At 41.6% G+C, this 27,691-nt stretch overlaps 1 protein-coding gene across 5 annotated transcripts in view; it reads left to right on the top strand.

Annotated features, from left to right (window-relative positions):
- GULP1 (GULP PTB domain containing engulfment adaptor 1) overlaps window positions 1-27,691 on the top strand; it is a 639,668-nt gene that overhangs the window by 403,945 nt on the left and 208,032 nt on the right. For all 5 annotated transcript variants that reach the window (XM_089670051.1, XM_089670042.1, XM_089670060.1 and 2 more), the window contains one exon: window positions 18,872-18,970. In XM_089670051.1, the coding sequence (XP_089526177.1) occupies window positions 18,872-18,970 (99 nt within the window). The remainder of the gene's footprint in view (window positions 1-18,871; window positions 18,971-27,691) is intronic.

The following is a 27,691-nucleotide window of genomic DNA, read 5'->3' as shown; positions in this document are numbered from 1 at the left end:
TTCATGTAAACCAATTAATTTACATGTATGGAGATTTTTTTTTAGCAAAGACATGTAGCAGAATACATTTTGGCCTAAATGTATGATGAAATTAAATTTTTAAAGTTTTTTACTGGACTTGTTTAATAGCAAAAAGTCAAAAATATAGTTTTTTTAATCAAAACTATTTATTTATATCGCAAAAAATAAAAAATGCACAGACAAATACCAGCAAAAGAAAACTATTTGTGGGGGAAAAGGACGTAAATTTCATTTGGGTGCAGCGTTGCATGACTGCGCAATAGTCAGTTAAAGTAATGCAGTGCCGTATCACAAAAAATGGCTTGGTCAGGAAGGGTGGTAAATCTTCTGGAGGGCAAGTGGTTAACCAAAATGTACTTTTTCTTTTTTTTTTTTTGTACAGTGTTAGTTTAAAAAAAAAAAGTTTTACAGCACATAAAAGTATGCATTTTATTCTGTAATTTTTCCTATGTAAAGTGAATTTAAAATTATTCTGGTACAAAGCATTGCAAAGTTATATACACTTTTTTCAATGTTGTGCTTTTTTAAATGGGAAACGTGTAAATTTATGTTAAATGTGTGAAAATATTACCAATCCAAAACCAAAAAACTTAAACAATAATAGTTAATGACAGACAAAAACCCCAAAAATTGCAGGAAAATAATAGTTGAAGAGAGAGGGAGAATATGGAGTTACCCTAGGTTCCCATCCTAAGCGTTTTCCGCAGCGTTTTGCCTTTTGCAGAAACACACTACAGTCCATTTAACATGATTTCCTATGAGACATGTTCACATGTTTTCACTCGGTGCATTCTTAGGAAAGGGTCATGGACTTTTTTGAGTGCAAAAAATTGCATTTTTGGTTCTATAGACTTCAATGGAAATTCTGCAGAAAAGCATGTAGTGTGTTTTTGCTCCATTTTGCATTTTAATGTGCCTAGCAACAAGGAAAAAAAATGCATAAAAAACATGGCAAAAATGCATGTGCAAAAAAGCAACACAAAAAACACTGCAGAAACGGATCAAACGCAAACTGCATAGGTGTGAACCTAGCCTTAATTAGAGCTCATTAATCTAAGGATTATTAAGGGGTTAAAAAAAGGAACATTTTATTCCAAAAAACATTTTTTTTTTAATTGTCAGTTTTTTTTCACTACTACTACAGGTACTTATATAGTGCCATCAATGTACGCAGCTCTTTACATATATATTGTACATTCACATCAGTCCCTAACCCTCAAGGGGTGTACAATCTAAGGTAACTGACATCATTTGTAGATCTATGTTCAAGCCTTTGATCTGCAGATGAATTAACTGAAAGATAGAAAAGCAACATTATGTTACATTGTAACTTTATATACTCCTGCCTGAGCAAGTGTTATATATAAACACTGTAGACTGCTTTTTTGACAGCTGCAGCTGCTGACACCTTTGGGTTCACATATATGCGGTGCGGTATATTGCATGTGATTCGCACAGGAACTGCACCGCATTCCTGTACAAATCACATGCGATTTGTGTGCGGTGCAATTGGAGCCATACATTTTGTATGGCTCTATTTGCACCGCACCCGCACCAAAAATATGCAGGACCCTTTTTTGGGTCCGTACTAGAATTAGATAGCATAGGTGATCACACCTGATTCTGCACATTGCACCGTATTTTGCGGACCGCTTTCGGAGTGTTGTTAACTTAACATACACACCCGCAGAGGTTCGCAGGAATGGGGTGTGATTCTGATATGGTGCGGAATTAGCACTGAAAACACTGTGAATTCCACACCGCATCAGTGTGAACCAGGGCTGAGTATACAGTAATCCCGGCTTTGCTTTCATCAAAGCAAACAATTACTGTATACTGGGAGAGTGGTCCCAGAAGCAGGGAAGAGAGGTTAGACATGCTGTACACATCCTGTGTGTAATGATGAAGGTTTTTTTTCTGGAGCATGTAGCATGCCCAAAGTCTGGAACTGGTTAAATTATACATATTTTTTAATGGAAATCTATACAAGAGACTGGTGGAAATAACTGAAAATGAAAGAGGGACAGAGGGACCTGGTTCAAAAAGAGGAACAGTCCTTCCAATGTAGGACATTTGGTAGCTATGATTTTCTCAGCAGTACTCCTATATATTGTACATTTAGGGATAATTGATATATGAATGCTTGCACTATATGATATAATATTTTGTACCACCAGCCCCTCCCTTGTATTGTAAGCTCCAAGGAGCAGGGCCCTCCTAACCTTCTTGTATTGAACTGTATTGTTGCTGTATTGTCTCTTTTTATATTGTAAAGTGCTGAGCAAACTGTTGGCACTATATAAATCCTGTATTATTATAATTGTAATATAAATTAACCACTGTGTACAACTTTAGTCTTTAAAAAATGTAAGTGAAAATGATTGAAAAGAAAATACAGTATATAACTGCATTGCAATAAATTTTTAGTAAATTTGGAATTAAACAATTATACTTCAAGGAAATTAATGAACAATATCAAATTATTTCAAATTAGAAGTAATTGCAAATATAATTGCATTGCTAGGAAAAATGCATTTATAATACACTTGTTGAACTTGAGCAAATAGTTATATGCTTTTCCATTTGTTTGTTTTAATTATAATAACAAAAACTCAGCTGGGAATGAAAAATGCTTTCTTGTCACTGCAAAAGTAATTAGCATACGCAGTAGTGTATACAAATGATAGAAGTAGTGTTGTGTGATCATTACCCATGTTTGATCATACCTGTGGTGTGCTGTGAAAGGCATCTTCAATGGGATTTAATTAGGTTGGTGTTCTTACAGTGAGCAATATGTGACTTTTAAGCCTGGTATGAATGATGAGAAAATCGGACAAATTATCGTCTTTTTTTTGCATGCTAGTCTCATATTGAAAATGAAGAGGTTACTAAAGTTACAAAGATTCTTATATGACAAAATACAACTTCAGAAGTGATGTAATGTGTTGTATTGTAATGTATTCTTTGGTTTCTGAGCATGCATGGTCTTACTCTTCCAATTTTTTTGGATGAATACTGTACCTATTAAATGAAAATTGTACGATCTGGTATCATACAAAAAAATATGTTGTGTTTGTCCCTTCTAATAATTTTGGACGAAACAGTGAGATTATCGTGCGATCGGTTTGAAAGCATTATTTTTGGTCTGATTTTATGATCATGTGTACTAAGCTTTAATATGGAACTGCACTGCATTTGGGCATCACAAACAAAAAATGTTTTTTAATTCATTTTTAATATTCAAAACAAACCATTCAACGCAACTATCCACCAATGTCTCCATGCTTTATTTTGCTGAGAAATCATTTTAAAAAGCATCCTCTGGCATTTCTCGCAGTGGCCATCTTAGGTAAGGGCAGGTGATTCATGTATCATTTACTTTCTGGCATCCATCTGCTCTTAGCCCAGGCACAGCTGGGAACCCTCTCTTCCCACTTAAAGACTCCTCATATACAGTGGGGAAAATAATTATTTGATCCCTTGCAGATTTTGTAGGTTTGCCCACTTACAAAGAAATGAAAGGTTTATAATTTTTATCATATGTGTATTTTAAATGATAGAGACAGAATATCAACCAAAAATCCAGAAAAAAAAACACATGATATAGATGTTATATATTGAGTTGCAAGTTCAGTGAGTAAAATAAGTATTTGATCCCCAAGCAAAACATGATTTAGTACTCGGTGGAGAAACCCTTGTTGGCAAGCAGAGGGAAGAGGTATCTTGTAGTTAGTTACCAGATTAGCCCACATTTCAGGAGGGATGTTGGTCCACTCTTCTTCACATATCGTTTCTAAATCCTTAAGCAGGGGCGAACTGACAACTCATGGGGCCCCCGGGCAATAGGGGATCATGGGGCCCCTGTGTCCTTGCCCAAACTCAAAAAAGCCTATGAAAAAGGTACCAGGGGCATCTCATGGGGCCAAGATAATTATTTAAGAGGTTATTGGATAAATTAGCGTGTCACCCAATGTATGGTCTCCATTCAGTAGCCAAAAGAGGCATACAAAAAAAGAGGGTTGTGAAAAGAGATTCACAGAAAAGCGGCTACATAATGAACAGAACGTGACACTCAGGAAATAATTTCCAAAAATTATGCTTTATTACACATATATAGATAAGACATATGGGCATTTGCCCTGGTTTACCATCACCTCAGTATGAGACAATACACACAGACCTAAAACCATTTAAAATGACACCAGAACCGGTCTAAATGTGTGTGTACAGCAGGGAAAATAGCTACATGAGTCTAGTGTCCCTGTAGCACAAACACATAGGTGAACACTTCCCTAGGGAGGTGTATCCAAAAATTATGCCATGGGCATACCAAAATGGAGGATATAAGGGATTAAGCAGTAACCATTATGGCAAATCCCTATCAAGGAATCCAAAAATTATGCTATAATGTGTATATCACATGTATGCAATTGAGCAAGCACAATATGCGTCAAAAAGGAGAGTGGCAGGCCTCAGGCCTGTATGAAGAAAGACATAAATGTCAAATATATTATACAATACATTCCTGTGCCGGCACAAGTGGTTGGGGCCCATTCATCTGTAATATAGATAGCTGTTTCCTAAAGCTCTTAGATGGGAATATGCCCCATTTATTTCCAGGATGGAGGAAAAGATGCACACAGCAGCATTCTGCTTGAAATGGTTTCTTCACCACTGCATGTGGACTATACACCACTTTTTGTAGGAAAAGATACAACACATCCCAAAGACTCTTCTGCCTGTTGAGATATATATGATGGTATATCTTGTTTCCTATACATAGCACCATGATGTCCCCATCCTGTAGTGAAACAAACAATATGTGGAAAGTCACTGACAGAGCTAACACTCTATGGAAGATATATAGGTCATATAGTTCACAGAGGACCATATATCTAATGTCCTGTAACGATCCACTCACCACCTGTGCTATGGATAACAGGAATGAAAGAAAAGTCCTTCATAGGTACTGCCATACAGGGCCAAGGCGGCCAAGGAACCACCGCTGACATCCGCCGATATACCGCGGGTTCCAGCCCCTTCTCGGCGCTTGTGCTGCTTAAGCTTGCCTCATGGCTTGTGAAGATGGCTTCCTCCCTATGGGTCAGCGTGCGTTCCACCTAGTGCGCATGACCGGAAGTGACGTATCTGACGTATGACGTCAACGCGTTTCGCCGATGGGCGTATCTCACTCAGCTTCGTCAGGACCAATGAAACAACCACAACAAAAGTGGTGTATAGTCCAGGAATGTATTGTATAATATATTTGACATTTATGTCTTTCTTCATACAGGCCTGAGGCCTGCCACTCTCCTTTTTGACGCATATTGTGCTTGCTCAATTGCATACATGTGATATACACATTATAGCATAATTTTTGGATTCCTTGATAGGGATTTGCCATAATGGTTACTGCTTAATCCCTTATATCCTCCATTTTGGTATGCCCATGGCATAATTTTTGGATATACCTCCCTAGGGAAGTGTTCACCTATGTGTTTGTGCTACAGGGACACTAGACTCATGTAGCCATTTTCCCTGCTGTACACACACATTTAGACCGGTTCTGGTGTCATTTTAAATGGTTTTAGGTCTGTGTGTATTGTCTCATACTGAGGTGATGGTAAACCAGGGCAAATGCCCATATGTCTTATCTATATATGTGTAATAAAGCATAATTTTTGGAAATTATTTCCTGAGTGTCACGTTCTGTTCATTATGTAGCCGCTTTTCTGTGAATCTCTTTTCACAACCCTCTTTTTTTGTATGCATCTCATGGGGCCCCCTACTGACCCCGGTCCCTCGGGTGGTGCCCCAGTTTCCAAATGGTCAGTTCGCCCCTGTCCTTAAGGCTTCTTGGCTGTCGCTTGGCAACTTAAAGTTTCAGCTCCCTCCATAAATTTTTGATAGGATTAAGGTCTGGAGACTGGCTAGGCCACTCCATGACCTTAATATGCTTCTTCTTGAGCCACTCCTTTGTTGCTTTGGTGGCATGTTTTGGGTCAATGTCATGCTGGAAGACCCATCCATGACCCAACTTCAATGTTCTGGCTGAAGGAAGAAGGTTTTCTTTCAAGATTTTACAATACATGGCCACATCCATTGGCCCCTCAATGCTGCAAAGCTGGCCTGTACCCTTAGCAGAGAATGGCCCCAAAGCATAATGTTTCCACCTCCATGTTTGACTGTACGGATGGTGTTCTTAGGGTCATAGTCAGTATTTTTCTTCCTCCAAACACAGCGAGTCAAGTTAATGGCAAAGAGCTAAATTCTGGTCTCGTCTGACCATAGCACTTTCTCCCAATCCTTCTGTGAGTTATTTGGATGTTCATTGGCAAACTTTAGAATGGACTGTACATGTGTCTTCTTGAGGAGGGGGACCTTGCGAGTGCTGCAGGATTTCAATCCATGGCGACATATTGTGTTACCAATGGTTTGTTTGATGACTGTGGTCCCAACTGCCTTGAGATCATTCACAAGCTCCTCCCATGTAGTTCTAGGCTGATCCCTCACTTTTCTCCTGATCATTCTTGACCCATGAGGAGAAACCTTGCATGGAGCTCCAGACCCAGGGCGATTGATGGTTATTTTGTATTTCTTCCATTTGTGAATAATCGTTCCAACAGTTGTCTTCTTCTTACCAAGCTTCATCCTGATGGTCTTGTAGTCCATTCCAGCCTTGTGCAGGTCTACAATCTTGTCCCTGACACCCTTTGACAGCTCTTTGGTCTTGATGGTGTGGTTGAATGGAAGAAACAGGGCAGCACAGTGGCTAAATGATTAGCACTTCCACCTGGCAGTACTAGGGTTGTTGGTTTCAATCCCAACCATGGCATTAACCTGCGTGGGTTTCCTCCAGGTACTCCAGCTTCCTCCCACACTCCAAAGACATGCTGGTAGGTTAACTGGATCCTGTGTAAGTTGGCCCTAGTATGTGTATGTATGAATATAAGTTAGGGACCTTAGACTATAAGCCCCTTGAGGGTTAGGGACTGATGTGAATGTATGTATGTATGTATATATATATATATATATATATATATATATATATATATATATATACTGTATATACAAATACAGTATGTAAAGCGCCGCTTAAATTGATGGCACTATATTAGTACCTGTAATAATAATAATTCTGTGGACAGGTGTCTTTAATGCACATAATAAGTTGTCGGTAGAAGCATCTTCTTAAATTGACAGGACAAATTTGTGTACCACATGAGCACATAGCCAGTCTCCTGGAGCCATAATTGTGACGAATGTGGCGTCAGACCCCTGACCTTCTCACCAAACTCGTGACCGAAGGACTAGCCAATCTAAAACCGCGATGTCACGTGCGTAATGATGCCACACCCAGCTGCACCCTGCACAACAATTTTCCAGCTAATTGGACCACAGTCTATGTACTGGCAGCCTGAATGAGATTGTTACTGGGTCAAGTTAATTACGCAATTAACCCTTTACACTGCCACCACCTCCTTTTTGTATAGAGAAAGAGGAAACTCAGCAATACACTAGGATGACTGGTTACTCACGGGTATACCGCTATCTCTGCGGATAGGTTATACAGAGGGTTAAACACTCATAGTAGCGTTCGTCAGCGGCATGAATTTGTAAGTGGCAATAAAGAGCTATAGAAACAGTTCAACACTTCCAGAAAGTAGGATTTATTACTAAAAGGTCAAAAGGGTGCAGTAGAAATATTTACAGAAAAAAGATGTAGCATATATATATATATATATATATATATATATATAAATAAACAGAGCACAACAGCACAGCAAACAGATAACAGAAAGAAGTTTAAAGGGTTAAAGTACTTGCCAATCAGCCTTGGCTTAAGCAGTTTCAAGTCTTATGACCTCCCGGATGATTTGCTTTCTTGTCTCTACTGCTAGTTTTGTTGGGACATGGCAGGAGATTCTGCTTTCTCTCTGTCTGATAGATGTTGAAACGCAGACGGTCCTCACTTCTCTGTCTACACACAAAGCATAACAGCTTCTTTTTCTACTCAAAATCAACGGGGTGTCTCTTACAACAGAACCCAGTTGGCTTATTTGCAAAGAATTGTTAGGCAGGGGGCTCACCATCATACACTGATTGCATTCCTGAGGGAGGGGGAAATAAGAGGATAACATGAAGACTTCTTAACACAGTGAGCCATGCCTGGCTCTTGTGTCCATGACTGCTACACCTCCACCCCCCTCAAGTGAAAGCATAGGAGTTTAAAAGAAATACCAAACTGCAGAAGTTTGGAGCAAAATGGTGAACCGCACCTCTCCCTGTGTGCATGATTGTGACAATAATTATTGTTGGTTGGTGGGGAATCAAATACTTATTTTACTCACTGAACTGCAACTCAATTTATAACATTTGTATCATGTGTTTTCTTCTGGATTTTTGGTTGACAATCTGTCTCTATCATTTAAAATACACCTATGATAAAAATTATAGACCCTTCATTTCTTTGTAAGTGGGCAAAGTTACAGATTCTGCAGGAGATCAAATAATTATTTTCCCCACTATATAGTGTGCATCATTTTAGCGCAACTTCTGCATGCATTAATTTAGCGCAATGCAAGGCACCTTAGCACATAGGTGTGAACAACACCTATTGCTGCCAATGTTATTTTCCTTGGTGTTGGGTTATGGTTGCATTGGCACCCAATGCACCTCAATGGTTCTGGTGTGAACCAACCCTATATTTAGTGTCTGGTTTAGTTTTCCTTTTATGGCATTTTTTTCTTTATTTCTACCTGGTGATCCAGCCAGTAACACACTTCCTATCTTAGGGTGTCCCCACTCAGGAAGGAGAAGCAACAGAGACACCTTTGGACAGCAGCATTGTAAACCTGTGGAGAGAGTAGTGTTAGATGTACTAGCAGATTTAGATGAACTAGAGTAACAAATTAAAGCCAAACTCCAGCTAACACTTTTTAACCAGTTCCCACCCAGCCTATAGTCAAATGATGGTCAGGCGGGACTGCTTGAGATCTAGACGGTCATTATATGACATCCACCCAGAATTTGCCTCACACAGAACCCACGGGCCACGCTCCACCAGACACAGCGGATAACAGATCAGTGCACTGGCCCACTGCCGGTGCCATGTGATTGCTGTGACCAATCATCACAATAGATGGTGCTCATTCATGCCATTCATTACGTACCGCTGTGTTGATTTATTTATTTATTTCAGGTACTTATACAGCGCCATCAATTTACGCAGCACTTTACATATATATTGTACATTCACATCAGTCCTTAACCCTCAAGGGGCATACAATCTAAAGTCCCTAACTTACATTCATACACATACTAGGGGCAATTTTTTAGACAGGATCCAATTAACCTACCAGCATGTCTTTGGAGTGTGGAAGAAAACTGGATTACCCAGAGGAAACCCACACAGGCACAGGGAGAACATGCAAACTCCAGGCAGGTGGTGCCGTGGCTGGGATTTGAACCAACGACCCTAGTGCTGCCAGGCAGAAGTGCTAACCATTTAGCCCCTGTGCTGCCCATACGTTGATCTCTATAAATGTTCACATTGATCACATGGTACAGAAAGGGCCAATCACAGCCCATCTGTACCATGTGATTAGCTGTGGCCAATCATAGCTAATCACAATAGTACACACTGAATGAATAGATTTCATTCAGAAAAAATTATTGTTTATAACAAAGTATCGATGTTATAAGCAATTATAGAGGTGTAAAAAAAAAAGTTCCTGATCACCTCACCTACTATGGTAACACTGTGTTGCTCTGGTCACAGGATATAGGAAAAAATGTACAAAAAGAAAAAAAGCTATAAAATAAAGAAAAAAATACTTTAAATTTTTTTTTTTAAATTATATATTTTTACATACTGTCACCAGTCAGTGTCCCTGATCACTGCCACACCAGTTATATGATGATACTGTACTGCACTATTAACAATATCCAATAAACTCAAAGTTAGTTATAAATTTAGGCCAAAATGTATTTTGCTACATGCCTTTGGTGAAATAAAATCCCAATACATGTATATTAATTGGTTTGTGTGAAAATTTTAGTGTCTACAAAGTATGGTATATATATTGGAATTTTCACAGCTTTTACTTTCTGACTGCCTATCATATTTCTTGGGGGTGCTAAAATACCATGACAGTACAAACACCCCTAAATGACCCCTTTTTGGAAAGTAGACACCTCAAGGATTTTGCAGAGAGGCATGTTGAGTCTCTGGAACATTTTATTTTTTGGCATAAATTTTTCAAAAATGTCTTTTCTTTTTCTAACACAAAGTTGTCACTTAAATGATATATTGCTCATGTATGCCATGGGTATATGTTGAATAACATATCTCCTGAGTATGGAGATACCACATGTGAGGGGCTTTTTGGCAGCCTAGCTACATACAGGCCCTCAACATCCAATGACCACCTTCAGGCTTTCAAAGAGCATATTTCCTCATATCACTTCCCCTCTAACTATCACAGTTTTGGAGGCCCTAAAATGCCAGAATGCTGGGATAGTACAAACACCCCCCCCCCCCAAATGACCCCTGTTTTGGAAAGTAGACACCGCAAGTAATTTGATAAGAGGCATGGTGAGTATTTTACAGATATAATTTTTGTCACAGGGTTTTGAAAAAGAAAAATAGAAAAGAAAAAAATAAATTTTTGTTTTCTTTCTTCGTTTTCCAAAAACATGTGGCAATAAATGAGATCTAAAAAAATACTCACCATGCTTCTTAGCAAATACCTTGGTGTGCCTACTTTCCAAAAAGGGGTCATTTGTAGGGGTTGCTTCTCCTATCCTGGCATTTCAGGGCCAACATTAGAAGCTTATGCCACACATCACCCACTCTTGAAATCCAAGCCTTTTCTGACACTTTTTGTTCACATGTAAAAACAGGGTTTTTTTTGCTAGAAAATTACTTAGAATCCCAAAACATTATATATTTTTTTTTAAAGCAGAGGCCCTAGAGAATAAAACGGTGGGCATTGAATTTTGTTACATCGCACAGTATAGACTTTTAATACACAAAAACAAAATATATTGCCCAATTGTTTGATAATATATAAAAGATGATGTTATGCCGAGTAAATGGATACCAAACATGACATGCTTTAAAATTGTGCATTCCCTTGCAATGGCGACAAATTACATACATTTTTAATATCGATAGGCGATGTTTTAAAAGCCTTTACAGGTCACCAATTTATCTTTACACAGGAGGTCTAGGGCTAGAATTGCCCTTGATTTGATGTTCACAGCGATACCTCACATGCATGGTGCAACTGCTGTTTACATACTGGCACGGAGTCAATCCTTGCACAAGCAGGTTTTTTTTTAGTTATTTGGATTTTTCAAATTAAGTTTTAAATTCAGAAACCGTTATAGGTTTCCATTAGAATTGTCTGGCAAGAGCTGAATTTGGGTAGACGATGATTTATTGTTGTGCATATAAATTGCTTTGGCCCACAATCAATTGGTACAAATTTCCATGAAAAGCAGTGAAGGGGCTAAGCACTACTGCTGGCAGCAAACGGGTCTGATCCTGCTAACACTACATTTTTGGGGACACTATACAAAGCAGACACTAGTATAGTTCTGTTCGTGATCATTATATTGATCCATGCAAACACTATATTAGTAATGGCAGTGATCAGCAACCTATAGCTTCAGTGGGACAGTGTGCAGGCAATCTAACGCTAGCTGAGCCTGGCTGGGAGGGGCGCTAACTGACCCTGATGCTATCTGATGCCGAAAGTGGCAGTAATACAATGATCAGTGAAAAATTCTATATACTGACCCTGTACTAATAGCACTAGCTGGGTGACAGGTGATCAAAGGGTTAATAGGGGTTAACAAAGGGTTAAATGTGCTAATCTAATGTGTGTGTAAAATGTAGTGCTTTTACTTGGTGTGGTGTTCTCTCTTCTCTCCCTGAACTGACCGTGGGGCAGCGGGGGGCGCTGCTGTTCACACCCCGAAATAGTAAGCGATGTAAGATTAAGTCGCTTTGCCCAGAGCTACTGCTTGCCCACAAAATGGGGGAAGCCGATGGCAAGCAGTTAAAACAAAAACCAAACCCTTGCTTTTTTTTTTTAAATTCTCAATATATTTTTTATTTTATTTTTTTAACATTTTTTTTTGTATACTTTTATCAGAATAGCACAATGTTACAATAGTGATCAGTGAACAGGGATATATATTTTTTTTTTTTACACTTTGCTTTGCAGGATAAATAAAGATAATTGCTCCTGCAATGCAAAGCTTGCTGTCATGAACCTAATTCATTCATGAACTGTCATGTTTTTGACAGCTCAAGATAGTGGTCTGTGATTAGCTGGAGCTGGTCACATGGTGCAGGGTGCTGTGATTGGCCCCATGTATCATATGACAGCTGTGGGCCAATCAGAGCTCACAAGGAAGAGAAGCAGAGCTGTTATGAATGAGCTTTGCTCAATAACATTGTGATCATGTGATCACAATCCCCCCAAAGCACCTTGTCCCCATGTTGATGAGGACAAGGGCCTCTTCCCCACAACCCAGGCTTGTGGGCAGGGGGGGATCTGTGGGCAGGGGGCTTATCGGAATCTGGAAGCCCCTTTAGCAAGGGGGCGCCCAGATCCCGCCCCCCATGTGAATGAGTATGGGGTACATGGTACCGCTACCCATTCACAAAAAAAAAAAAGGTGTAGTGTGAAAAAAGACAGGAGACAGAATGTACCCCGAAGTAGATCCAACATCAATCACAATGCCCACCACCGCCCCTACCCCAAAAAAAATAAGTTCCACTCCCGATGCTGGCTCCCTGCCATCTGACTGCTCCTCTGGCTTGACAGTTCTTAAATATGTAAGCAATGCTGAGGGCATGTGGCCTGGTATGGTTCAGGAGGGGGGGCGCTTGCTTGTCCTCCCCCTTTCCTGACTTTCCTGGCTGCATGCTCGGATAAGGGCCTGGTATGGGTTTTGAGGGGGACCCCCACACCATTTTTTTTTTATTTTGGTGGGGGGGGGGTTCCCCCTCAAAATCCAAGCCAAACCCAAAGGGTTTGGAATGGATGGAGGGGGGACCCCATGCCATTTTTTAAAATGATTTATTATTTGCTAGCAATGCTTTCTTTTACATTCAGCTGTCAGTGGGAACCCCTCTGACAGCTGAAACATTAACGCATGGTTTTCACTACTAAAATACTGCATGACTTGATAAAATAACTCATGCGATATTTTCGTAGTGTTTTTTGGTGAATTAAAAATTTTTTTTTTAAATGCTATGCAGTATCCTACCACATACTTGGATGTGGTAAGATACCGCTTAGTGAATTGTACCCAGTGAGCCTCTCACCGGGCCCCCTACTGACCCCGGGTCCTCGGGCAATGCCCGAATGGTCAGTCACACATTTTCCCCAGAACTTAGTAAAAGTGGAGACACTTCACTTTGTAAAGAATACTCAATCACCACCTTCACTAAGCTCTGGGGAAAATCAGTGCAACTGCATTTGCAAAGTGCACAGTCTGTTTGCTTTTAGTAAATCAGCCCATATCAATCTGCTAATATTTGAAGGCCTAGGATACTTGGGTTTTGGGTATCTTAAGCCCATAACCCTATCTTCTCATGTTGATTGGGGAAAAAAACTACATAAAAGACAAAGTGACTAAAAGTTTAATATTTGCCAATGGTATGTCTGTGAGTTGTCAGGTGCAACAACAAGGCGGGTCACCAATAGGAAGTTTGAAAACTTAATATATCCATCAGCTCCTGCAGTGGTGATTGCTACAGTAGTAACTCCTAGACAGTGTTTGAAGTAGAACTAAATGCATTTTGTTTAACTTTTTGCCAACAGGCAAGCTGTTTATTGCTGAAGGGACATGCAATATCTCCTCAATAAAATAAACGTACTTTCCTGTTTGCAATCTGCTGCATAATGTAAATGGTGGTACATTACATTACATTTACATTTCTGGCACTGTAACCCTCCATTCACATCAAGCCCAACTTTGAAATCATGCAACTTACAGTGAAGTCACACGATTTCAAAGTCGGATGACATGCCTATTTTAGGTGCGATTTGCAAGACATCTGATACAGATGTCTATGCAAATTGCACCAAAAGTAGTACATGTACTACTTTTGAAATCGGTGCGGCTCCAACCAATTCAGAACCGCACTGATATGATCGCTCTAATTGTGGACAATAGGGTGTGACTTGGCATGCAATTTGCAAGTCGCAGGGCATGCAAATCACACGCCACATCGCATCCAGTGTGAACCAGGGCTTACCCTCCATTCACATCAAGTCTGACTTTGAAATTGTGCGACTTACAATGAAGTTGCACGATTTCAAAGTCAGGGGACCCACCAATACAGGTGCGATTTGCAAGACATCTTATACAAATGTCTATGTGAATCGCACCAAAAGTAGTGCATGTACTACTTTTGAAATCGGTGCGGCTCCGACCAAGTCGGAAACGCACCAATATGACCGCTCTAATTGTGGACAATAGGATGTGAATTAGCATGTAATTTGCAAGTCACGGGGCATTTAATTGCATGCCAAGTTACATCCAATGCGAACTAGCCCTTACACCGCGGTCACATCAGGTGCGATTGGGCATGCGATTTGCATGCCATGCGACTTGCAAATCGTATGCCAAGTTGCACCTTTTGTCCATTATTAGAGCAGTCATATCGGTGCACTTCAGACTTGGTAGGAGTCGCAGCAATTTCTAAAGTAGTACATGCACTACTTTTGTTACAATTTGCATAGACATCTGTGTCAGACGCCTTGCAAATTGCAACTGAAATCGGCAGATCACCTGATTTTGAAATCGATTTCAAAATCGACTTTGATGTGACCAGGGGCTAAGTGTGTCAGGATGAATGACTCTTATGAGTGCATGGGAGTGATGTCATCCCGCACCTGCCAATCAAGATTGCCAAAGACTGGCACCCGGAAGAAACCGGGTAGAAAGATGTGAGGGACCTTGAGGGCATCGGACTGTTGGAGCAGAAGTAAGTATTGTTACCTTTTATTGCACTTTAGCAACAGAGGCAGGTGAATAATTTCTTGCCAAATTTACTATTACTATTACTATTACTTAGCATAGTCCTTACTGGTACATCATTTATGAATCATAAAATAACATGTACCTTACCATGTAAACCAGTAGGTGGTAGTATAACTCTATGACAAACTGTGTTCCAAATTCACCATTTGTGACAATTAAACTGCTTGTCTGTTTTTTAAATGAATCCCATTGTTAATATACACAGTTTATATGTAGAATAACATGTGTTGTAATAAATAAAATACAAATGTAATTAACATTATATTAATATAATTCAGATATACAGATTAAAAAAATAAAATATATATATATATAATTAAAACTGTGAAAAACAGGGCAAGAAATAATACAGTTCTTTTATCTAAAGATTTATTTTTAAGTGAGGTTATCAGATTGGTGTACACAAGCTTAAGAATACTTGCTACATTTGTTTACGGCTTTGCTAAGTACTGCATAGTGGCTTTGTCTCTGCAAGTCTGTGGGTGGTCATATATGGCCTGATAATAGAAATTTCAAGGATCATTTACAATGATCCCAAAGTCCCTCTGACAATCAGGGTGGTCTCTGTCACACAGTAAGATTTTTCATTTGTTGAAAACCCCCATGCAGGTTGGAATCCAAAGTCTATGAAGAGGAGGAAAGAATGCAAAGCACCATGTGTGCCTTATAGTACATGAATTATTAGGATGATAGTACTAATAGAATAAACAATATGTTTTCTAGGTGGCTTGGATTTTATTTTAGCAGTTGTCATTCAGGGAGACTGATTGCAATGATATGCAGTTAGCCACGTGCAGACATGTTAATCTTAAAGTATATGTAAACCCTCACTTTGTAAAACATTTGAAATAGAAATGAAATGTTTAAAATAGAAATCAAAGGCAAACATTTGTGTATACATATAAAAAACAATATAAATACTTTTTACCCCCTTTTTTAATAAGTGCTCACATTCCCTCTGCAGAGAAATACACAGCAGCATGTTTCCCTAGTAAAACACACACAGCACACACAGTAAAACAGCACACAGTTAACCCTTTGATCACCTCAGATGTTAACCCCTTCCTGCCCAGTGCCATTAGTACAGAGTCAGTGCTTTTGATTAGCACTGATCACTGTATTAGTGTCATTGGGATGTGGCAGTTAGTTCCCACTCAGTGTCAGAATGCCTACCGCAGTCCCGTGGTGAGATACAAAACAGCATGCCGCTCTAAGTAGCACACAGTAAAACACACGCAGCACACAATTAACCCTTTCATCACCCCAGATGTTAACCCTCTCCTGCCCAGTGTCAGTGCTTTTTATTAGCACTGATCACTGTATTAGTGTCACTGGGGATGTCAGTGGCAGTTAGTCAGTTCCCACCCAGTGTCAGAATGCCCATCGCAGTCCGGCTATAAGTCGCTGATTGCCGCCATCACTAGGGAAAAAAAATAAAATTACAGTATATATACCGACATTTGTAGACACTATAACATTCACGTAAACCAATTAATTTACATGTATTGGGATTTTTCCAGCAAATACATGTAGCAGAATACATTTACATGGATAAATTAGATTTAAAAAAAAAAGTTTACTGGATATGTTTTATAGCAAAAAGTAAAAAATATAGGTTTTTTGTATTCAAAATTGATGGCCTTTTTTGTTTATAGTGCAAAAATAGAAAAACGCAGATGTGATCAAATACCATAGAAAGAAAGCTCTATTTGTGGGGGAAAAAAGTGACATAAATTTAATTTATGAACAAAGTTGCATGACAGCGCAATTGCCAGTTAATGCAAGTAATGCAACGCTGTATCGCAAAACAATGGCCTGGTCAGGAAGAGGGGTAAATCCTCTGGAATTACAAGTGGTTAAGTGTAAGAATGCCTTTAGTGTTGACAGATATTATAGCTTCTGTTGTGCTTACACCCCCCAACATCAGCGCTGCAGGTATGACAGACACCAGTTCTGGCTTCATGCCCTTGTCACATTTGGCCTATCAAATAAACATGGCTGCAGTGTTGTTACATCTCCTAAACACTTTTAACCACTTTAGGACCACCCCATAGCAGATATACTGCTACAGGGTGGCCCTCCTGTGCAAAATCATGTAAATAAATTTGATCCTGCACTTCCACCCAGGGGACATGCATGCACACCGCTGGCAGACTGCTTCGACTTTGAAAGCGAATTTGCAGGTGCTGGGCAGTAGATGTTCCCAGAAAAGCAGGGAATAAGATACATCACTTCCCTTGGTAAAAGCAGCACACAGTTTATACAAAAGCACTAACTAGGCACACAGTTAACCCTTTGATTGCCCTAGAGTTTTAATCCCTTCCTAACCAGTGTCATTAGTACAGTGTTAGTGCATATTTTTATCATTGATCATTGTATTAGTGTCACTGGTTCACAAATGTCAGTGTCAGTTAGTGTCTGACTGCAATATTGCATTCCTGCTATACGTTGCTAATCACCGCCATTACTAGTATAAAAATAAATCATTTCCAGTATATATACCACCGTATGTAGATGCTATAACGTTTGCACAAACCAATCAATACAGTCTTATAAGGAATTTGTTATACCAAAAATATGTAGCAGAATACATATTAACCTACATTTATGAAGAAATTAGATTTTTTTTTAATTAGATATGTTTTATAGCAGAAAGTAAAAATATTGCGGTTTTTTTTAAATTGTCTATTTTTTTTGTTTATAGCGCAAAAGATAAAAAATGCAGTGGTTATTATTATTATTATTATACAGGATTAATATAGTGCCAACAGTTTGCTCAGCACTTTACAATATAACGGGAGACAAGACAGCAACAATACAGTTCAATACAAGAGGGAAAGGAGGGCCCTGCTCCTTGGAGCTTACAATCTAGGAGGGAGGGGCTAGTGGTACAAAAGGTAGTAATTGTGGGGGATGGACTAGTTTTAAAAGTAGAAGATTCCATTATTAGCTGAGGGCAGGATAGGTTTCCCTGAAGAGATAGGTTTTCAGAGATCGCCTAAAAGTGAGCAGAGTAGGTAATAGTCTGATAAATTGGGGTAGAGAGTTCCAGAGGATGGGGGAAGCTCTGGAAAGGTCCTGGAGATGAGCATGGGAGGAGGAGACAAGGGAGCTAGAGAGCAGGAGGTCTTGCGAGGAGCGGAGAGGACGGTTTGGGTGATATTTGGAGACAAGATCGTTGATGTAATTTGGGGCAGAGTTATAAATGGCTTTATACGTTATTGTTAATAAGTGGTGATCAAATACCATCAAAATAAAATGCTGTTTGTGGGGAAAAAAATGACAGAAATTTAATTTGGGTACAGCGTTGCTTGACCGCGCAATTATCAGTTAAAATAATGGTTAAAAAATGGCCTGGTCAGGAAGGGCCTCTTCCAGAGTGAAAGTGGTTAAAGCTATGAAAAATATGGTGGCCATTAAAGCTGAAGTTTAATCGGTCTATATTTTGCCTTCCCTGGTTCCTTCCACTAATTCCAAGAAGAATGGGTATTTCTGGACAGGCTAAATTTGCTTTCAGACCACCTTAATTAATGTCTACATGTGATTCTAAACCTATGTGATTGAAAGAATATAAATCCAATGAATAAAAAGAGAATGGCTATGGGCAGTCAGACAAGATATATGCAATACAGAAATGGGTGCAGCATTTTAAATGGTACCTCAAAAATGACTTTATACTTGAATTATAGTTTAAGATACTGTATGTGCTTACTGAAAATATGCTGTAGATGCCCTTTTCCTTACCACTTTGACAGTTTTGATGATTTGTATTTTGTTTTAGTTTGCAAGACATATTAAAAAGTCAGAAGGCCAGAAAACTCCGAAAGTGGAACTTCAAATATCGATATACGGAGTCAAAATTCTTGAACCAAAAACAAAGGTAGGTTATCACATAAATTATGTCCCCAGGATGCTCAAATAAAGTTGTTACAGTGGTAACTTATTTGGCTGGACCCTTAGTACAGCCATGTACTATTTGAACTCTACATGGCTGAGACAATTTTTTTTTTATCACATTAACCCACAATATACACCTCGCAGACTTGAAGATATGTTATAAGAGGCAAATTTGCACACTATTCCACAATAGTCATGCAAATGTTCAACATATCTCTATTTTTAATGAGAAAAAAATACAATAAAATATATTTCTGCTCTAAGTTGCTTTTGTAATGAAGTTATTTATTATAGGTACTTATAGAGCACTGTCAGTTTAAACATGCTTTACATGTATTGTTTATTCACATCAGTCCTCAAGGAGCATAGAGTCTCAGGTCCCTAACTCACATTCATATCTACAGATACTAGAGCCAATTTAGACAGGAGGCAATTAACCTACAAATATGTCTTTGGAGTTTAGGAGGAAACCCAAACAGGCACAACATGCAAATTCAATGCAGGTAATGCCATATTTGGGATTCAAGTCAATGACCCTAGTGCTGCCAGGCAGAAGTGCTAACCACTTAGCCACTGTGCTGCCCAGAGTGTCTCCATAGCAGGGGCGGACTGACAACTCATGGGGCCCCCGGGCAATAGGGGATTGTGGGGCCCCTGTGTCCTTGCCCACACTAAAAAAAGCCTATAAAAGGTACCAGGGGCATTTCATGGGGCCCCCTACTGACCCTGGGCTCTTGGGCAGTGCCCGAGTGCTCGAATGGTCAGTCTGCCCCTGCTCCATAGTTAACAGTGAATTACACCCATCTTCATTGGCCGGTATGGGATGACATCACTCCTGTACATGCACAGGAGCTAGTCATCCTGGTATACAGGGATCAGGCCAGTGCTGTAAGCTGTGCTCAGTTTACATGCCTGAGAATGCTGAGAGCACGCAAGTAGGTTCATCTTATTTCAGAAGAGACATTATAAGAGGGGGGGAAGGGCCAAGCTGTGTGTTTGTGTGAATAGATAGACAGAGAAGCAGCTCGGGAGCTAGCCTTTCTTAGGTGCCTCCATAACAAGCTGCTTGCTGTGGGTGCACTTGGCAGGAGGGAGGAGCGCCAGTGGGAGACCTGAGAAGAGGAGAATTAGGGCTGCTGTGTGCAAACCCATTGCACAGAGCAGGTAAGTATAACATGTTTGTTATTTTAAAGAAATCTACCAGAACTCCTGCTCTGATGAATAGTACAAGAGCAAGAGCTCAGTCAGCACAGTCAGGTGGAGGCTCTTTGTCTCCTCCTACAGGACAGTACTGGGCCAGCACCGCCCACAGCTGTGTGGATTGCAATAGAAGAACGGCCTGACCCGAGGTTCTGGTAGTGGAAATCAGGGCGCAGAGGAGATCAAAAGGGAGGGTACAGGTTAGATTCTAGCATTTAGCAGGGTGAATGGTGTACATAGGAGTGCTAACAGGGGGTTTTGTGGTGTGGAGGTGAGCAGAGAGAGCGATGTGGAAGTATGCAGAGAGGTGTTTGCGGTGTGGAGGTGAGCAGAGAGGTGTTTGGGGAGTGGAGTTGAGCAGAGAGGGTTTGGGGTGTGGAGGTGAGCAAAGAAGGGTTTGGGGTGTGGAGGTGAGCAGAGAGAGGTTGGGGTTGTGGAGTTGAGCAGAGAGGGGATTTTGGGGGTGTGGAGGTGAGCAGAGAGGGGGTGGGGGATGTGGAGATGTGGAGATTAGTAGAAGGGGGTTTTGGGGTGGTGTGGAGGTGAGCAGAGAGGAGTTGGGGATGTGGAGGTGAGCATGGAGGGGTTGACGGTGTGGAGGTGAGCAGAGAGGGGGTTTTGGGGTGTGGTGGTGAGCAGAAGGGGATTGGGGTACAGACGCAAGCAGAGAGGGGGTGTGGAGGTGAACAGAGGGGGGTTCAGGGTACAGAGATGAGCAGAGATGGAATTTGGGATATGAAGGTGAGCAGAAAAGGGGATTTGGGTACCAAGGTGAGAAGAGGGGGAGTTGCAATGCAGAGGTTAGCAGAAGGGTTCTGGGGTGCGGAGATTAGCAGGGGGATTAGGGTCTAAATGTGGGCAGGGTGGGATGGGGGTGTAGAGGTTAGCAGAGAGGGGAATTTTGCAGCCCATTCATTTGAATGCAATCTGGTGCTTTCAACACACTGCATTTGCGATCTGTGCTTGGGATGTCATTAACAATGCACTGGCACCTACATGCAAACTGCAAGGGCAATGCAATCACCTGCAGTGAGGGAAATGCAATTGAAGCGCTCCTTTCACATACTGTGTTCTAGTGTGAACTGGCCCCAGTCCCCAAACCAATTTTCTTTTTAATTGCACCACACCAAAAACAGATTTGCTAATGCATGGGGGTAACATTAGGAATTAATCGCACCCTTGTGCGTCTGCTGAAGAGCAGTGCATTTGTGTGCTCGTTGGAAATGCATGCATTTTTGCATGCATTTCCTGATGTGCAGTAGTGTGAACCAACCCTTAGCTATGGTGCCTTGAGAATGAAAATAATTTTCAAGGGCACCCTGACTGGAAAAAGGTTGAGAAACACTTGCGTAGTTAAACAACAACTGCAGCTATTGTATTTTAAAAGCCAGTGCTGCCAGCCATCAAAATACATGAAGTGCTGTTTGGTTAAAAATTTCCAGCTGGCACCTTCAAAAAAAGTCGCTCACCAATCAACTTTTGTTGTATGGAACATTGCTAATACCACCAAGTAACTATTTTCACACATGGCCAGCTTTAAACTCCCTTGTTCTTTGATGAGGGTCTCTTAATTCAGAGGTTGAGAAGAATCTCCTGATCTTAGCTATATAGGGAAACACTTTCATGTCTAAGATGTTAACAGCCAAGCCTATCTTGGAAAATATTGATCATTGAGGATAAAAACCCCTGTACCATTGTTACCGTATTCCCTTTGTTATGACAGCACTGTATTTGTCTTTAAGGCACTCCCCAATTCACATTGGCTTCCTGTAAAAATAGGTTGTCTGTACTGATCATAATTATTATTACCCAAAATTGTCAGGTTTGGTATTTCAATACTGATAATGACTCATCATAACTTTTTTTATAGATATACTGTAAATCTGACCTTTAAGTCCAGTTAGGTTGGGGTCTCTAATAAACATCATAGTGCGTTTTGTTATTAGGAGCGATGAGAAAACCATTTCCTGATTAATAAAAGAATTGGAAGTTTGCACAAAAGGTTAATTTTTGATGTTTGACTTGCTCCCGTTGTTGCTTTCCATGCCTTCCCATCTTCTCATGTCCCTGGCCTATCCCACAGCCAATCACTTAAGGCTGACTCTACAGGATAATATATAGATGTGTGTAATACAGGTATGTGTGCATATACAGTACATATATACGTATATGTATATATGCACTATATTGGCAAAAGTATTGCGACGCCTGCCTTTACATACATATGAACTTTAATGGAATCCTAGTCATAGGGTTCAATATTGAGTTGGCCCACCCTTTGCAGTTATAACAGCTTCAACTCTTCTGGGAAGGCTGTCTACAAGGTTTAGGAATGTGTCTATGGGAATGTTTGACCATTGGACGAGAAGGTCTGGCTCGCAGTCTCTGCTTTAATTCATCCCAAAGTTGTTCTATTGGGTTGAGGTCAGGACTCTGTGTAGACATGTCCATCTGATTACCAGACAGAGAAGCGTGATTGATCACTCCAGAGAACAGGTCTCCACTACTCTAGCCGCTTGCCGCCCTGCCACTGTGTATATACGTGTGCAGGGCGGCAGTGGAGCGCAAAACCACGTTTAAAAACGGGTTCCGCGCTCCCGACACTTTCGCCGGCAGGGGGCGCGCGCGCGCGCTCCCGCCGACCCGCGGGTGATCCGATTCGATCCAGGAGGGATCAATCATTAGATTTCAGCCAGTGATTTCTGGCTGAAATCGGATGATCGGTGCCTGTCCTATCCTGTCCTGTGTTGATATTTACACAGGGCAGGATATGATGTCATTCTTCTCTGCCTGGACACATTCCGTTCCAGACAGAGAAGAAGAGACATTTAAACGTGAGTAAAACAGCACACTGACAGTTAGAACACAGTCTAGGACACATTTAACCCCCTGATTGCCCCCCCCAGTTAACCCTTCACTGCCCTGTCACCAGTGTCACTGATCAGTGAAGCGATTTTTATTGATCACTGTATCAGTGTCGCTGGCGACTTCCAATAGTGCTAGCGCCCCTCCCAGATAGCGCCAGTTTGCCCCCCAGTACACCAATAAAGCCATTTAACCCCTTAATTCCCCCCCCCACCCCCCCAGTTAACCCCTTAACTGCCCTGTCACCAGTGTCACTGATCAGTGAAGCGATTTTTACTGATCACTGTATCAGTGTCGCTGGCGACTTCCGATAGTGTTAGCGCCCCTCCCATATAGCGCCAGATTGCCCACTAATACACCAGTAGTCCCGTCTAACCCCTTGATCGCCCCCCCCCCCCCCCGAGTTGACCCCTTCACTGCCCTCTCACCAGTGTCACTGATCAGTGAACCAATTTTTACTGATCACTGTATCAGTGTCGCTGGCGACTTCCGTTAGTGTTAGCGCCCCTCCCAGATAGCGCCAGATTGCCCGCTAATACACCAGTAGTCCCGTCTAACCCCTTGATCGCCCCCCCCCCCTCCCTGAGTTGACCCCTTCACTGCCCTGTCACCAGTGTCACTGATCAGTGAACCAATTTTTACTGATCACTGTATCAGTGTCGCAGGCGACTTCCGTTAGTGTTAGCGCCCCTCCCAGATAGCGCCAGATTGCCCGCTAATACACCAGTAGTCCCGTCTAACCCCTTGATCGCGCCCCCCCCCCCCCCTGAGTTGACCCCTTCACTGCCCTGTCACCAGTGTCACTGATCAGTGAACCAATTTTTACTGATCACTGTATCAGTGTCGCTGGCGACTTCCAATAGTGTTAGCGCCCCTCCCAGATAGCGCCAGTTTACCCGCCAGTACATCAGTAATCCCATTTAACCCCTTGATCGCCCCCCCCCCCAGTTAACCCCTTCACTGCCCTGTCACCAGTGTCATTGATTACAGTGAACAGATTTTTACTGATCACTGTATTGGTACTGGTGACTTGGTACTGGTGACTTCCGATAGTTTTAGCGCCCCTCCCAGATAGCACCAGTTTGCCCGCTAGTACACAAATAATCACATTTGACCCCTTGATTGCCAGGAACACGCTTACTTGCACGCTAAACCTTCATTGCTAGTATAGTGTCTGATTGGATCAATATCTTTGATCAGATCAGCGCTATACCAGCATTCACATTACTTTAGTATCCCCAAAAACGCAGTGTTAGCGGGATCAGCCCCAACACCTGCCAGCACCTGCGTTTAGCCCCTACGCCCCCCCCTTCTCCCCCGGCAAGTGCAGTGTCAGTAGATAACTGTCACTTGATACATATTACACACAAAACCGCAGTGTTCACAGAATCAGGCCTGATATCTGTTAGCACTTGTCGGTAAATTTTTTGTAGCGGTTCAAGCAGTCCCTGACAGCCAGGCGCTCTTTTTCCCGTGAGTTGCACTAGGTACCTGTAAATTTAGTGGCCAAAATGTCTAAGCAAAGGTACACTAGTGAAGAGGCCTATAGGATTCTGAGCATGTCAAGTGAGAGCGAAGGGGAAGACTCACTGGCAGAACCAGGCTCAGAATATGGACCTACAGACAGCAGCGGCACCCTGACAGCTAGCTCAGACGACGAGGAAGTGGTCCCTGCTAAGGTCAGGCGTACCCGATCCCATTCACAGGTTGCTGAGGTGGTACAAATGCATGATGACTCTCATATGCAGCAGAGTGCCAGTACTAGTGCCGCAGTATCTTTTGGTGAACTGGCGAGCACCAGCGGCCTAGTACGTCCTGGTCGTAGGCATACCAGCACTGCAGTATCACTTGGTGACGTGGCGAGTCCCATAAGTGCAGTACAAGCTGGTGCGGTGGCGAGCACAAGTAGTGTCCCGCGGCCACCAAGAATTCGCAGACAGGCCCGTAGAGCCCCTAGTGTCCTTCCGGATGTGCTTGCAAATCCCGATTGGCAGCCCACAAATTCTGCAGCACCCGTACTTCCCCCATTCACTGCCCAACCCGGAATTCAGGTGGAAACAGCAAATTTAAATACTCCCCTTAATTTTTTTGAGCTGTTTTTCACAGAAGATCTTTATGCATTGATTGTGGATCAAAGCAATTTATATGCACGCCAATTTATCGCCGCCGACCCAAATTCAAACCTTGCCAGACCATTCGCATGGAAACCCATTACGGTTTCCGAATTTAAAGTTTTTTTGGGCCTAACCCTCAACATGGGCATTAATGATAAAAATCAATTGCGGTTGTATTGGTCCACCGACCCTCTTGTTCACATGTCCGTGTTCTCTGCTGCCATGGCCAGGCATAGATATGAGACGATAAGGCGTTTTATGCACTTCTACGACAACTCACTCAGTCGTCCTCAGGGTGACCCTGAATTTGACCGGCTCCACAAAATTCGGCCCCTCGTAAATCACTTTAACCAAAAATTTGCAGATGTGTATACTCCCCAGAAAAACATCTGCATCGATGAGTCCCTCATTCAATATTCTGGCCGCCTTGTAATCAAACAATATCTCCCCAGCAAGCGTGCCAGATATGGGATCAAGATGTATAAGACCTGTGAGAGGGCAACAGGCTATACATGTAAGTTTCGGATTTACGAGGGAAAAGATAGTTACTTGGAGCCCCCCGGATGCCCAGACTACACGGGGAGCAGTGGCAAGATAGTTTGGGACTTGGCGTCATCCTATTTCCATATGGGGTACCACTTATACGTGGACAATTTTTATTCAAGCGTGCCACTATTTAGACATTTGTTCAATTTGGGAATTTGCACATGTGGCACTGTGCGATCTAATCGCCGAGGCTTCCCCCAACGGCTTGTAAATACCCGTCTTAAAAAGGGGGAAAAAGCCTGCTTGAGAAATGAAGAATTGCTCGCAGTGAAGTGGAAGGACAAACGGGATGTTTACCTCCTGTCTTCCATTCACGCAGATACGACCGTCCAAATTACCACGGCAGCTGGTGTTGTTGAGAAGCCCCTCTGTGTCCACGATTATAACCTTAACATGGGAGGGGTGGACCTCAATGACCAGATGATGCAGCCGTATTTAGTTTCCCGAAAATCCAAACGCTGGTACATAAAAGTGTCAGTTTATTTATTTCAATTGGCTCTATATAATGCTTTTGTTCTCTATAAAGCAACTGGACATAGTGGATCATACCTAAATTTCCAGTTAGAGAACATCAGGGCCCTTTTGTATCCAGAAGGTGCTGCGCCCCAAATCCCTCTCCCAGATGCAGTTAGCCGTCTGCATGAGAGACATTTTCTCGATACCATTCCTGGTACCCCAACCCAAAGAAGACCCCAAAAAAGATGTCGTGTCTGCAGCAAACGTGGAATTAGGCGTGACAGCCGCTATTGTTGTCCCTCCTGTCCTGGCCAACCTGGCCTCTGCATCAAGCCCTGCTTCCGCCTCTACCATACACTAGTGAACTATTAGTATAGGGTACAGCACGGCACAGATCAGGGCACATTTACACAGGGTCTCAAAAGATGTTAGGTAGTCAGGAAACTGGCTATCGCATTTGGAGAGACCCTACCAGCTGTTTAAATGTTTGAAGTTTGGAAAAAAAAAGTTAAAAAAATAAAAAAAATAAATAAAAGTACAAATACCCCCCAAAAAAATAAAAAAATATAAAAACCAAAAATAGTTATAGTTTTTTTTGTTGTTGTCATTTTTGTGATTGTTCGACTGTTGGATGAGATTTTTCATCCGCAGTTATAAAAAACAGAATATATGCCAAAGCATGGGGGCCTGGGGTGGCCAGTGGGTGGATGGCCCCTATGCTTCGGCATATATATTTTATATTTGTTGGCACATTTCATGTGTGCCCACCATTAGAAGTGGGTGGATTGAGGGAGGTTTCTAATGGTGGGCATACCACCACACACTTTTCCTTATAAAGTTGTTTTATTGAGTTTATGTTTTATTGTTAACCATTGTTGATTTCTTTGCAGGAACGTCAAACTGCAGCACTGACCTGTTTATTATGACAGCAACAGGGTCTTGCTTTCAGAATAGACATAAGTAGGTGTGTGCAGTGCTGTCGGATGAGATTTTTCATCCGCAGTTAAAAAAAAGAGAATGTATGCCAAAGCATGGGGGCCTGGGGTGGCCAGTGGGTGGATGGCCCCCATGCTTCGGCATATATATTTTATATTTGTTGGCACATTTCATATGTGCCCACCATTAGAAGTGGGTGGATTGAGGGAGGTTTCTAATGGTGGGCATACCACACACTTTTTCTGGCAGAGATTTCTTCTCTTTTTTTTCATTCAGCCCACAGGCTGCATAAAGAAAAAAAGAACATAGCATATACACCCAACAAGGACCAGTGACGTATTGGTACATCACTGGACTTTGAATGGTTATACCAGGGTGATGCCTGCAGCTGCAGGCATCATCCTGGTTTTATTTTTTTCAGCCGGCAATGGGCTTTCATGTAAAAGCATTCCTAGTGGTTAATTAGCTGCAGAATTGCCTTTACAAGCAGCGGGAGAAAATGGCCCCCCCCTCCCCCTCCCTGAGATAGCATTAAAAGTGATTAAAAAATAAATAAATTAAAGGGACAGTGTAAAAATAATTAAATA

The sequence above is a fragment of the Staurois parvus genome, unplaced genomic scaffold, assembly GCF_062004578.1.
Source record: "Staurois parvus isolate SC_StPar_1 unplaced genomic scaffold, SC_StPar_1.0 ptg000011l, whole genome shotgun sequence".
NCBI classification, from domain to species: Eukaryota; Metazoa; Chordata; class Amphibia; order Anura; family Ranidae; genus Staurois; species Staurois parvus.
The sequence above is the reverse complement of the archived record's forward strand: the minus strand, read 5'-3'. Positions and strand labels throughout refer to the sequence as shown.